At 35.3% G+C, this 13,799-nt stretch overlaps 1 protein-coding gene across 1 annotated transcript in view; it reads right to left on the reverse strand.

The window, feature by feature from the left end:
* Positions 1-3,016: 3,016 nt before the first annotated feature.
* inv (invected) overlaps positions 3,017-13,799 on the reverse strand; it is a 31,173-nt gene continuing 20,390 nt past the window's right edge. Inside the window, exons 2-3 of the mRNA XM_085943013.1 lie at positions 3,853-4,046; positions 3,017-3,469 (exon numbers count right to left, since the gene is read on the reverse strand). Of these exons, the coding sequence (XP_085799139.1) occupies positions 3,221-3,469; positions 3,853-4,046 (443 nt within the window). The 3' untranslated portion in view covers positions 3,017-3,220. The remainder of the gene's footprint in view (positions 3,470-3,852; positions 4,047-13,799) is intronic.

The following is a 13,799-nucleotide window of genomic DNA, read 5'->3' on the forward strand; positions in this document are numbered from 1 at the left end:
ATACTAAAATAAGAAAAAAATACATTACGAAAAAATATAAAACGATTAGGTACTTAGCATATTTTTTTTATACACATACAGCATTGAAATAATATTATATAATTATGGGCAATTTAAAATAAAATATCCTATAACCGTCATCGTAATAACTATTTTTCTATGCAAAAGCCCATTAAATCACATTAAAAATTGTTCAATAAATATTACAAGCCATAAATCTATCTCAATGTTAAATACCTATACATACATTAGAATGATTTGCTTTTAGTACTTAAGTATGCATACATAAATAAATAAACAGTGGTATGTAAGTTAAATGATAATAATTAACATTGTATAGCTATAGGTAGGTGGGTTTTTTAAAATATGTGAATTAGGTATTTACACATCTCAGTAGGTAGTGAGAATATACTTATTTATAATGTATGTATTAATTATACTTGGCCATAGAGTATAGACCAGATGCGCGCCAAGAAAAATTGATGGTGGGGTAAAATTCAAAAAAATATCCATAATCATTTATTATTCATTTTTAAGGCGGCGCGGGTTTAATAAATTATAACAGTTGCCTGACTTTTTACTTACTAGATACCTTATTTACTTATAGCTGCAACCGTGGATCACCGAACTTTTACGGGTGCATTCCCCATACCGAGACACTCCTTAGTTTGAGTCTAGTGATAAATGTGTCCTCCACACTGTATTGTCTTTTGAAAAAAAGATATCCCAGATGGGTTGGACCAGTGCATGAGTGCCTCGGGTCTTCCAACAACACAGGTCTTGCGTGTCGTCGAATAACGAGTTGAGTGGTGAAACGATCCTCAGTCATGAAGTCATGACGAAAAAGGACATGATGATGACAAGTAACATTTCATTCATCTAAATAATTTGTATTTTTTGTCAAGGACAACTAATAGACCATAGGGCAGGGATGGCGAACCTATGTCACGCGAGATGATTTTGCATGGCACGCGAATAATTCATTAAGGATTCGTTACAAATAATACAATAAATAATTAAATAATGACGACATAACCATGTGTACTTTCTTCGGTTTTTCATATTAAGTATATTTACAAATCGCATTGTATAAAAAATAGCAGGCACATCCTTTTCAAGAATAATCATTACTTACATAAATTAATTATCGGCAGTCATTCAAATATAATAACTGCTTGTTATTTTGCCTCAAACATAATCTCTAAAAATGGAAAACTGTTCAGTAATGGAGAATATAATATGAAAGAAGAGTGGTTAAATGCTTCCACGGTCTCTGAGGAACTTGAAAACAAGGAAAAAAATATTAAAAGAATAAAAGATATGGATTCAGCTAGAAATAGGATGAAAGATAGAATATCAAGAACTCAATTGTAATTTTAAACTTTTTTTTCGCCATGAAAAACTGCCTGGCACGTCAGACAATCGAAAAATATTATTTGGAAAATTTTGGCACGCGTACGTAAAAAGGTTCGCCAACCCTGCATGGGGCATATAGGATAGAATGGATATATGGTGGTGATAAACTTTAAATTAAGTATTATTCGATTTCCCAGACTATGCTATGAAATCATTGTTTACCTCCGATGACACAATGGTTTAGTTACTGCTTTAATAGCCTTGGTATTTGACCGCTAGATTGTGACATAATTTTTCATACAAAATATTTTTTATAAAATCAGTTAGGTATATTAGGTATACTATTACAGTAAATCAGTTAATTTGATACCTACGATCACCCATAATATTAGATTATCGAATAATAGATGTTGCTACTTAGGTATCAGTTTGATTCAACATGAAAAAAAACTTTACGTGGACAATAGGTACGGTGAATCTCACAAGCCTCTTTTGATTCTATGGTCAAGGTGTTTCATATAAATAATATGAATTTAATAGATGAGTTAGTACCTATTATTAAAATGAAAAACACCTTTTTGTGAAGGCTAATTTTAATGTCTTAATTTGAGCGAATTATACCCATGACCTCATTGAGTAGTAGATAGGTGCAAAAAGTGTAAAATAATTCTAAATGCTGTTAGGTTAGCAAGGTGAAACACGGCAATAGACAATAAATGATTCGCGAGGTAAGCAATGCGTTCGTTTGAGAGTACACACAGAATACCCACAGCGACAACTCACGTCAACTTTGTTATAGCAATTTAATTGACATTTATGTGCTGCCAACCAAATTTTTTAGCGGTGTAGCATGTTTGATGCATCTGTCAGAGAATAAGTCTTACAGATATCATTCATCACATTGCTGATTGCAAGGCTTAAGTGCCATTCGATCGGCCACGTTAACGGAATGGGTGACCAGAGAAAAACGTTCTAAAATGTGACTTCAAAGTGTATTTTACTCAGCGACGTTCGTAGGAAAAGTGCCACCCAAAGGCAGACTTAGAATGCCACCCCTTTCATTTGTAGTGTCAAATTTTATGTAAAACTGTCAAGTGCATAAGTGCACAGAAATCTTGATAAAAATGACGTATCTACATGTCATAATCTACTGAGTATTAGAATAGTACCATCAACCCTTCTCAAAAAATAGCGGTAGTTTCAGATACGTAGTGGTCTGAGGCGCTTCTGATGATTTAAAACTGAGACGGCGATATCGTCCGCTTCGTGGAAAACCGCCAGTGCTTCAAAAGTTGTAATGATCGTAGTCGTTCCTTCGTTTGCCGCTCTTTATATTTTGCCGTCCCTAAGCAACGCATGACTTGTCTCCCTCCACTAATTGTACTAGAATAAGATTTGCTTAACTGAGTTGGGTGCGGAAGGTACAGAAGCAGACGCAATGAATAGCATTGGAAGAGACACCTGCCCAGCAGTGAACGTCTTCAAGTTGAATATAGATAAGTATGCATTATTACGTAGGTACCTACCAATTTTGTTGTAATTACGATTTAGACACTTAATAAGATGACACACGTGCGTCGAATGAAATGTTGCTAACTGTGTGTGTGCAGTTTCGTAGTTATCAATAATGGATAAATTTATTTTTATTTTTTATGTTTTTGAATTGATGCCGCGTTGATTTTATATGTGCATAATACCTATACCTACATAATACAATAATTATATCTCCTCCGATTTTTAACATTCACATATCATAATATATATCTACATATAACAATTTTAAACAGCTTCATTGCGCATTAACATATACAGTGACTTTCTTTTAAATTTAATATTTACAATCTACCGCTACTGATTCTGTCAACTAATTCCCTGCAACACTGCCGACTTCAACATCCTCGTCCTCTCCTTCAGAGCAACTGGCAGTCCCGTGATTGTAAAGGCCCTGCGCCATTAGCTGGAGAGCCAGGGGATTCTTCTGTCCGCTGGCTTTCTTGATCTTGGCTCTCTTATTCTGGAACCAGATTTTGATCTGGGCTTCATTCAGGCCAAGCTCTGATGACAGGTGCTGGCGACGTCTCTCCGTGAGATAGCGGTTCTCTGCAAATTCGTGCTGTTGACAAGGAGATATTTTCAAAATTAGTAGGTATTACGCTAGTAAATTTGTTGTTATTAAAGTGATTCCCAAAGTGAAAGAAATGGACCCCCTCCACTCCTCCCCTTCTTGTAGTAAGTTACTACAATAAACTAGGGATGTATTTTATTTATGAAAAGTTCTGATATTCCTATCAAGTGTTTGTTATACAAAGTGTGTGTATTCTTTCACTACCCAGTTACCCTTATAATACTCCCTCCATAGCATACCCATATTAGTTTAATTTGTTACGTTGGTAGGTTGGTACTTACGTTCTTCAATGATTGACAGATGAACAGAAATATAAATTATCATGATGCCAGACAATATTATTTGTTAAAATTATCTAATTCAATATTCACCTTGAGCCTGGCCAGCTGGGATCCGCTGAAAGCAGTCCTGGGCCTCTTGTCTTCGAGGCTATTTCCTGACGACCCATTGGCGGCACCATTAGCGGTGATGCCGCTACTTCCGCCTCCAGAAGCCACTGGTGGTGCTGGAGGAACAGAAACGGAGGGTGTTGAAGGCTTTTTCTTGCTGCGCCTCGAACGTGGACCTGAGAAAATGAGAGAAAATAAAATATTAGATGTCATTCACTTAGAGATGTATTTGGGTGCGTACCTACACCTATTATAGGAACAGTTTCAGCTGAAACTCCCGGGTACTTTTACGGTCGTCGATAAAAATTACTATTATCAATTTTGACTCTATTGAGTGGGAAAAGAAACATACCTATACAAATACAATACTATACAGGTACAAATAGAGACAAATTCTTTAATATGATAAAAAGAGCATTAGGTACTTGGTAACAACATTGTGAAAGATATCTACTTATATTTTATAATACCTACCTATCTACAAAAGAATATTAATGGAAGGTTATTGGAAGGACCGCATAGTCGAGTTCAACTGCATTTCTGACAGGGTCGCAAGCGTGATACTTAAAATCAATGCTAGGTACCGCATTCAGATTTTGCAAGTATATGCTCCGACACAGAGCTATCCTGATGAAAAAGTGGAAGAGTTTTACGAGGAAATAACATCCTTGAAAAATAAAAGTAAATGCCACTTCAACATCATAATGGGAGATTTCAATGCACGTATTGGATCATACCAAAGAGATGACGTAGCGGTCGGACATTTCGGACATGGCTCAAGGGATGGTAGAGGGGACATGCTTGTGGAGTTTGCTGAAACCAACAATCTTCACATCATGAATTCTTTTTTTCAACATAAACCTTCACGTAAATGGACGTGGAGAAGCCCGACAGGAAGGACCAGTGAAATCGATTACATCCTCACTGACAGAAAATATACATTTTTAAACTGTAAGGTGATCAATCAGTTTAACACCGGCAGTGATCATCGGATGGTGAGATGTAAGATAAGATTGAACGTCAAATCAGAAAGATCCAAACTGCAGAAGAAGTCAAATGCTCGCGTATACCTGCAGAACAATACTGAATTCCAAAATGAACTCAAAAATGCACTATCGGCTTTCTTAGATGAGAACGAAACCGTTTCCCTATCCAACGCGGAGGATATAACGAATAGTATTCTACAATGTGCAGAAAAAACAGGCGTAAAAAGCTCAGAAGTTACACCTTCCACCAAGCTTTCGAAGGCAACATTGAATCTTATGGAGCAGAGAAGGAAAACCAAGAGCGATAGACAGGCGCAAAACGATATGGAGTTTTCATCACTTTGCAAAACCCTCCGAAGGAAGATTAGAGAAGACCTTCGTAAATTCAATGTAAACCTCATACAAGCAATTGTGAAAGCAGGCAGAAGTTTAAACAAAAACAAGCAATGCTTGTCGATAGGAAAACGTCAAATCACAGCACTAAAAGCAAAAGATGGTTCTATCGTCAGAAATTGGGAACACTTGTTAAGCCGAGTTGAAGAGTTCTACAGCAATCTCTACAGTGATGACACTGACAATACGACTATAGACTTAGATCTTCAGAGAAATGGAAATTCGGAAGACCATACTCCCGAAATTACATCCTGGGACTGGGAAGTAACCCATGCTTTAAATTACATGAAAAGTGGGAAAGCCCCCGGGGAAGACGGTTTAACGATAGATATCCTCAAAAAAGCAGGAAAGGATGCAAATGAAGTACTTGCACAATTGTTCACAGCCTGCATATGCAAAGAGGATGTCCCAGAGGTATGGAAAAATGCCAGCATTGTCATTCTTCACAAAAAAGGTGACAGAGAAGACCTAGCAAATTATCGTCCAATAAGTCTACTCCCTATTCTCTACAAGACGTTCACAAAAATTCTCTCAAACCGTCTGCAAAATGTACTAGACGAGAACCAACCGAGAGAACAAGCCGGATTTAGAGGAGGATACAGCACTATGGACCATATCCAAGTCGTCAGAGAAATCATAGAGCGGTACCAGGAATACAAACTGCCACTATGCATGGGTTTTATAGACTATGAGAAGGCGTTTGATTCGATAAAGAAATGTTCAATACTCGACGCACTCAGAAAACAAGGAATCCCTGGACGCTATATAAATATTTTCAATAATATATACAGTAGCGCAACAGCATCTGTAAATCTCCATAAACCATCGCGCAGATTTCCTATCAGCAAAGGAGTCCGACAAGGTGATACAATCTCACCTAAACTATTTACAGCTACCCTTGAAGACTTTTTCAGGCAACTTGACTGGAATGACAAAGGGATCCCCATAAATGGAGAATACCTGAGTCATCTGCGCTTTGCCGATGACAAAGTAATTTTCTCGCAAGACTCAGAAGACCTCCAAAGCAGAATGCAGGAACTCGCTGAAGTAAGCAACAAAGTAGGTTTGAAAATAAATGTAACAAAGACGAAAGTCATGTTCAACTGCTTTGCAGGCCAAAAAGAGATCCTCATCAATGGCACTCAGCTCGAACAGGTGAAAAGCTACATCTATCTGGGACAACAAGTATCTATAAATGGATGTATATTTGATGAAATTGTTCGCAGAGTAAAGCTAGGCTGGAGTGCTTTTGGCCGCCTGAATAATGTCTTCAAAAGTGACCTTCCACTGTGCCTAAAGCGCAAAGTGTTCAACCAGTGTGTGCTTCCCGTGATGACATATGCGTGTGAAACATGGACCCTAAGTAAAAGAGAGATCCAGAAACTTAGAGTAGCACAACGTGGTATGGAGAGGTGCATGCTGGGCATAACGCGAAAGGACAAAAAGAGGAATGAGTGGATAAGGAAGCAGACAAGGGTTTGCGATGTAATAGAGTTTATTAAAAGCCTTAAATGGAGATGGGCTGGACACATAGCTCGAAGAAGAGACAATCGTTGGACAAATCTAGTCATCCAGTGGTATCCAAGAAGTACAAAACGTCCACAAGGTAGACCTAGAGGCCGCTGGATCGATGAAATGATAAAGTTCTGCGGAAGTACGTGGCAACGCAATGCACAGGACCGAGAGAAGTGGAAGCAACTTGAAGAGGCCTTCATCCAGCAGTGGATAGATTCAGGCTGATGATGATGATGATGATGATGATTGGTAATTTGGTATGGTGTGGCTTTAAGTTCTCACAAAAATGTACTGAAGTTAATCAAATTTGCCTGTTTTTCAATAAAATAATAACTGTTTATAAAATATCTATAGGCATGTTTTCATACTTTTCATCAGAACCAGCTAAATACCTAGCAAATAGATAGGTTTACGTACTTATACCTAAGCGAATCTCTTTTTCTATTCACGGTTAAGAAATCGATAACGGTAGCTTCGTAAAAACATATGAAAAAATTTAAATATCTTTAAAATATGCATGCTGATTGTAAAAAAACCAAAATCCTGGAAATATAATTATTACTCAATGGCAGTGGTGAAGGGTGACTATTGGATAGAGGTAGGCTGTGGAGAGCTGATAAAAAGTGCACTCGTGTCAGGTATACTTACGAGTAATAAGAAGATAATACAATATTAGGTACACACTAATAACAACGACACACTAATTAAATGAAACTTTAATAACTCACTGACGTCATAAAATTGAGCGATGTGTTTAAATTATGAATTTTTCAAAACATTTCTACCCATTAAAAATCATTACTTAGATAAAATCTCTTTTTATTTTTAAAAATAATCTATATTTATTATTATTCGATTAAAAGCCATAGAAATTATTTTTTTTAATTATTAATTCTAATCTAATTATTAATTATTTTAGACAAAGTGCAGTGATGACAACAATGTTATGCGCGAATGTTTTAGGCTCTGCGATAGGAGCTTACCTTATTTCATACATTTTGACAGACTGGCGAAAGTTGCGTGGCGTAAAGTCCACATGAAAAAAATTCAGAATTATTTCACACACAATCTGACCTTTATTTACGTCAGGACAGATAGCTGCGGTATATTTTTTAAAACCTTTGCAGATTGTTATCTGTTAATCTGTGTAACACATTCCTACATATGCGACATCTCTCGTTGGCAAAATAAGTTATTTTTATAGAATATTAAATAATGAAGTGATTATATTAATACAATGTCAATATGCAATTAAAAAATATTTTTCTTAAAAAGGTAGGCTTTAAATAATCGCCTAGTATGAAGTCTTCACCACTGCTCAATGGTGGTTTATCGAATATATACAATGGTCGCAAGAGGCCTACAAACCAGTCATCGTCTCGGGCCTTCACACAGGTATCTAAAACCGCTACTGGGCATCAAAAACAATTGATTATTGTATACCAACAAAATAAAAGTTGCTAAAACACTGTTGCCGACCTCTCATTTAGAATCTAGCTGGATGTAGGTACAATTGCACACCGAATAGGTATAAGTAACAGTAGGTACCTACCTAAATCAAAAAAAGACCGTCAACAATAGGCTGCTATTTTCATTTTATTCACCAACTTATAATATTATTTATTCAGTGCTGTCGACACAAAGACTATTAATTTATCGATTGTAGATAATTCAACCGTATATAGGCACAATACAAACTTAGTCTAAACTATTCGATCATTTTGAACTAATAACTGAAAGATGTACCTACCTAAATAGTTCGTTACACCTTTATCTGTTTAACTATTAATATATTTTTTTAAGAAAATTCACAGTGATTTTAATTTTTCAAATAAGTATAAGTATGTAGGTACGGGAATGGGACGACTGGCCTCCGGACAATTGGACGCCGCACTGTCGTAGACACGTGTAGACGAGGTATTTTAATCAGTTTCTATCTACTACTTAGTAGTTTGAATTCATTTTACTCTTAACATAATGTATTCTTTATCGCGGATTGAGAATTACATTAAATAAAATATTAAATAAAAAACTATTTTTCGTTGGAACTTAAACATATGCACGATTAAATCATTGTTTACGTCTGCATATTTACATTCTTACCAACTATTAAATCATAATATGATCATTGAAGTATAAATAATAATATTGAATATTTTTTTTAAAGTACCTATAAGTACCTAACGTCTATTTATTTTCGAATTCCGTGGCGTCCAGTTGTCCGGTGCCAAATCGTCTATCCTATCCTATGCCTATCTCTTTATTGAAATAAAATAATATATCGGTTTGGAACAAATTACTAACAATCAATCCTGGATCAATTTCACATGTCGGTGCGGAATTAAATACCGAAATTATATTAACCTACCCTCATCCGAGAAAGAGAGAGACCTTAGCTAATAACACGAACTAACCGGAGATAGATAAAGCAAAGGGTCGAAAAGTTAGACCAAAAGTGTGAAAATTCTCCCTTGAGATCTAACCGAAAACCACTCAGCAATCTCGAAACACTTGTTTTCAATTACGCTTTGTAGTGTTTACTTTGATGGCTTTAATCAATGACGGTTTTTCTTCAAGTGTTTTGCCAGAAAATTCAAAATTTGTACATAGGTATTATACATTTTTTAATAACGCTATCATTATTATCACAAATTTGATAGGTACGACTTACGTATATAGAAATGAACTTGATACCTCCCATCTCTTTTCAATGCAACAACTCACGATTAACTATGATATTGCCAATTCCATTCATTAAAATTTCCGAACACATGCGAAAGTATTGGTAAATGGTACGTGGTTGTTCGTCTAAATATTCTAAAGAATATTATACTTAGCTTAAATGCATATGTTGTAGGTAGGTATTTGGCAACCTGTTCTATGTAAAATGATAGATGCGGTATTTCCTTTCGCAGGTTAAATTTAAATTAAATGTTTAGTGTGTCGTATGTACCTAGAGACCAATTGCCCTAATTAGTAAAACAATAACATCCATTTGTAACAAATACAAGTGTCAGGTTCTATCTTGACAATAGTTACATATTTAATAATTAATAATTGATGGAATTGGTGAGTAGAGAAATCTAAAATTGCGTTTAATGTCTTACGGTTTTTGACAGATATGTAGGTACGAGTACAAATCTACGGTAGGTACCCACGACAATAGAGCGAAGTCTGCTACAATTGAATCGGTAATTCAAAGTGAATTGCAGCTAAATTTAACAGTAACCCACGTGTGATTTGTTCAACTTCACTTATATATACTTAAATATTTAGGCTGCCTCAAATAGATAAGATATTTTCAATATGTTTGACTAATACCTAGGTATAAGATAGGTATCTATTTACCTAGTTAGTCTCAAATTTGGGTCATTGAACATTTCATCAGGGCTTCGAACCGGAACTGGACCGAAAACCGAAAAAACCATTTTTTGTCGGAACGAAAAAAGGAAAAAAATCGTTTTTTTTGATTCCGTACATGTTCAAACACGAGTGTTAACTTGATCTTACTCACCACTTCCATTTGAAATGTGTCTTTCAAATTCACGATCATTCATGATCGTGTGACGCATCTCGACATAATTCTCATAATTAATAGATACAAGTAATATTTATATTATTAAAAAAAATGTATGGCTACGGTCGTGCGGTGCATAACCATTGGTTTCGGAGCGTGGCGCTGAGCTACCATAAAATGTTCTAAACTACGATAGAAAATGATTTTTAATATATTAAGTAGGTACCTACATAAATTAAAACAATTAAAAATTATACACTAGAAGCTGAACCGATAACCGGAATAACCGTTATTTTTTTCGGAACGAAACCCGGAACCGAATCGTTATATCTGTCTTTACTTGAACGAAAACTGAAACAAAAAAAAATAACGGTTCGAAGCCCCGATTTTCATCATTCACCCTTCATTTTAATGTTGCTATAAATTCATCACATTAAAACACATCCAAATTGAATATTTCTCACCAAATTATCAACGTACACATTCAGCCCGATCTCCCCTAATTTTTCACGATGCTTTGCACCAGATCTCCCCACGGAACGATGTTTACACGTCCACTTTCCTCCCCGCAGATCACGAAACGCGCCCAATCTAAGCCGAAACGGGGGTGCGGGTAGTAAACGTGGCGAATTGTCCCGCAGAATGGGTGAACCGAGGCTAGGGTGCACCCCCGAACGGCTGTGTTAATAATAACGGTGTTAATACAGAGAGGGAGCGGTCGTCGCCCATTCGCGGTAACGTTTATTTGAAGCCTGCGGACCCTCCTTGAATCGGAAGAGGGAACATTGAAACGGTCACGGAACGTTGGAGTCATAATGGTTTTGCCATGGGTTTATAATATTGTCACTCTATTCTTTTTATTCTCAACATAACATGAAGTTATTTAATGTAAATCAAACAAAATCCAAAACCAACAAAAGTAAGTTTTTGTGTGTTTTATGTAGGTAGCATTTTATTTTTATATGTATGATTATTTTTTTTTAATTTTGGACAGAGAGATAACAGAACTATACAAATTAAAATGTATTTTTTAAATTAAAATAATCGCAAGATAAAAGGACTTTTTTATACAACTTTTTAAATTCTCTTGAACCACATAAACTTGACTTGACTAGCTTAAACGATCAAAAAAATTGTACTTGACATGTCATATTGATTTCCATAGTAACGCACGTATATATTAATAATTTAGTTGCTTGGACCCCAGACCCCTAGCAACCAATAATGGTATCGAAATAACTTTTCATACAAAACGGAATTAACTGAAAATGAATTTAATTCTACTTAAAGATGGCTAAAGGTATTGAAAAAATGCATTGGCATCGTGTTCTGATATATTCTAAAAGTTTCAAATGTCTAGCTAGTCGGGAAGTTTCTTAAAAATCGATTGCAAGATTTGTACCGGACAAATAAGAATACGACCTAAGAAAAACGTTGTAAAATGGCTTCTAGCGAAGTTTTACAACATTGTTATATTTTCATTTTGTTTATTTAGTGGACGTTTTAAAACATATTATTTATTTCAAATGTTCAACAAAATTATAGATTATTTGTTTTGTAGATTTAAAAAAAATTAGTTAAAGGTAAGATAAGGATTTTTTAACTTTAACTCATTAATATCAAGTATTTTAAAGATAGTCTTCGTGTGATGCCATTCAATAATAGATTAAATTATTTATTTTTAATCAAAACTAGGTAACCACATTTTGATCTCGACAGCTACGACTACCATGAAATTTTGGCGCGAAAGTTACCTGCATATTATATTGCCTGTAGGTAAGTATTATGATACCGTGGAGAACATATCGCCAGAATGCTAACATCTGAAGACGTAAATACCTACTGGTTTGTTGTTGTTTTTCAAATTGTGTTTGATCTAAAACAGATACCCAGGGCCAGATTTACGATAGGCCTAAAAAGCCTATAGGTATCCCAGGGCACCGGAACCTTCAATTTTTTTTAATAATTCACTAAAAAACCTTGAGGCATAAGAATACGCTAATATTCGAGATTATAGAAGACGGGAATTCTTAGTAAATATGCCAATTAAAATTGCTTAAAGAAATGTGTCAGATATATCTATCTACTTGTACCTGAATCGCCAAGAGCAAGACGAAAGATCATTCATTGCCTACATTATCACGCTTTTGCGTTTTAATAAAAAGAATCAACCCAGGGCCCTCTCAAGCGTAAATCTATCCCTGTACTAGCATAGGTACTAACGGGTTGCGCTACTGGCTAACAAGCATCCTTCTTAAAACTTCTTACAAAAAGTTAATAGAATTATACACTACTACACTACTACAGCTATTACTTAGGTACACAAAATGTAGAAATCAAAAACTAAAAATTAGATTTTTATAAAAAACTAAAATTGCAGTAAAAGTGACAGGTGTAATAATAATATGTAGGTAAGTACCTACCTACATTCAACTTACTTATCCATCAAATTTTTCTTACGTCTGCGAATGCCGTTACGGAAATACTAATTTCGCAAGTAGCGACGACCGCTCAATTTTATTCTCAGGCCAGCAATAACAACAAAAAACTGACAATTGCCGTGAAAAAACTTTAATTTTCACAATTAAGGAAGCGGGCGAACCGTCCCGTAATACGACCAAAGAGGAAGAAAACTTCGCAACAGCAGAATATTGCAGAATAGAAAATAATGATAATGTTATGTTGACTTAAAAAAACGAGGGAAAGACTCATCGACACACGCGACAATCGACTGAGCAAGATGCAATTTTCGCAATCATTTTTTGATATCCTTTTAATTACAGGTGTCTATGTGTTCATTGAAAGCCGTTGCAGAAATAATAAGCACCTCAGTAGACACTAGACAGGCCATCAATGATCGCTAAGTACAAAGTAATTATTACTGAGGAAGTGCCAAGAATCAAACACATAACACTTATAGCACGTTTTACATTTCAGACATTGCTAATACCCACATAAGTAAGATACCTACTAATCTATCTTCTGAGTTTTTTTTTTGTTTACTTGAGTAACCGTCTACTCGACTGCTGAGAAAGTTGATGCATTTTTAATTGCGATTTAATTATTAATTATTATTTCATTCATTCATTCATTCGTTACAGTAAACATTTCATTTGTTTGCAATAAACTGAATAGTTATTTTTGTTTTTAATGCACATGGTCACATACATATGAGAATGTGATATCCAAAATATTTTTAAATACTGTATTAGGTAAGTAGGGGGAGGTGGGGAAAAGCTTCCCAAGTATACAAAGTAAACTTTATGACCTTACAACGTTATATAAAATGTAAAGATAATCGTCCGACCACTTCCAAGTTAGTGGGTTACGCAAAATCTAAAAAGACATCACAACCCGCCTAACCAAATTAGACCATTCCCTAAAGCTGGACCAAGGAAGGGAGTTCCCAATTCCAGGAGAAAAATTAATTCAGTGATATTAACGGATACTCTGATTAAAAATGAATTTGAACAGGAAGAGAATTTGCGAAACGAAAAAAAAAGGAAATCTGTTTTGAT

Source organism: Rhyacophila brunnea, unplaced genomic scaffold, assembly GCF_057557595.1.
Source record: "Rhyacophila brunnea isolate RB1 unplaced genomic scaffold, BYU_Rbru_1.0 scaffold_15, whole genome shotgun sequence".
Lineage (NCBI taxonomy): Eukaryota > Metazoa > Arthropoda > Insecta > Trichoptera > Rhyacophilidae > Rhyacophila > Rhyacophila brunnea.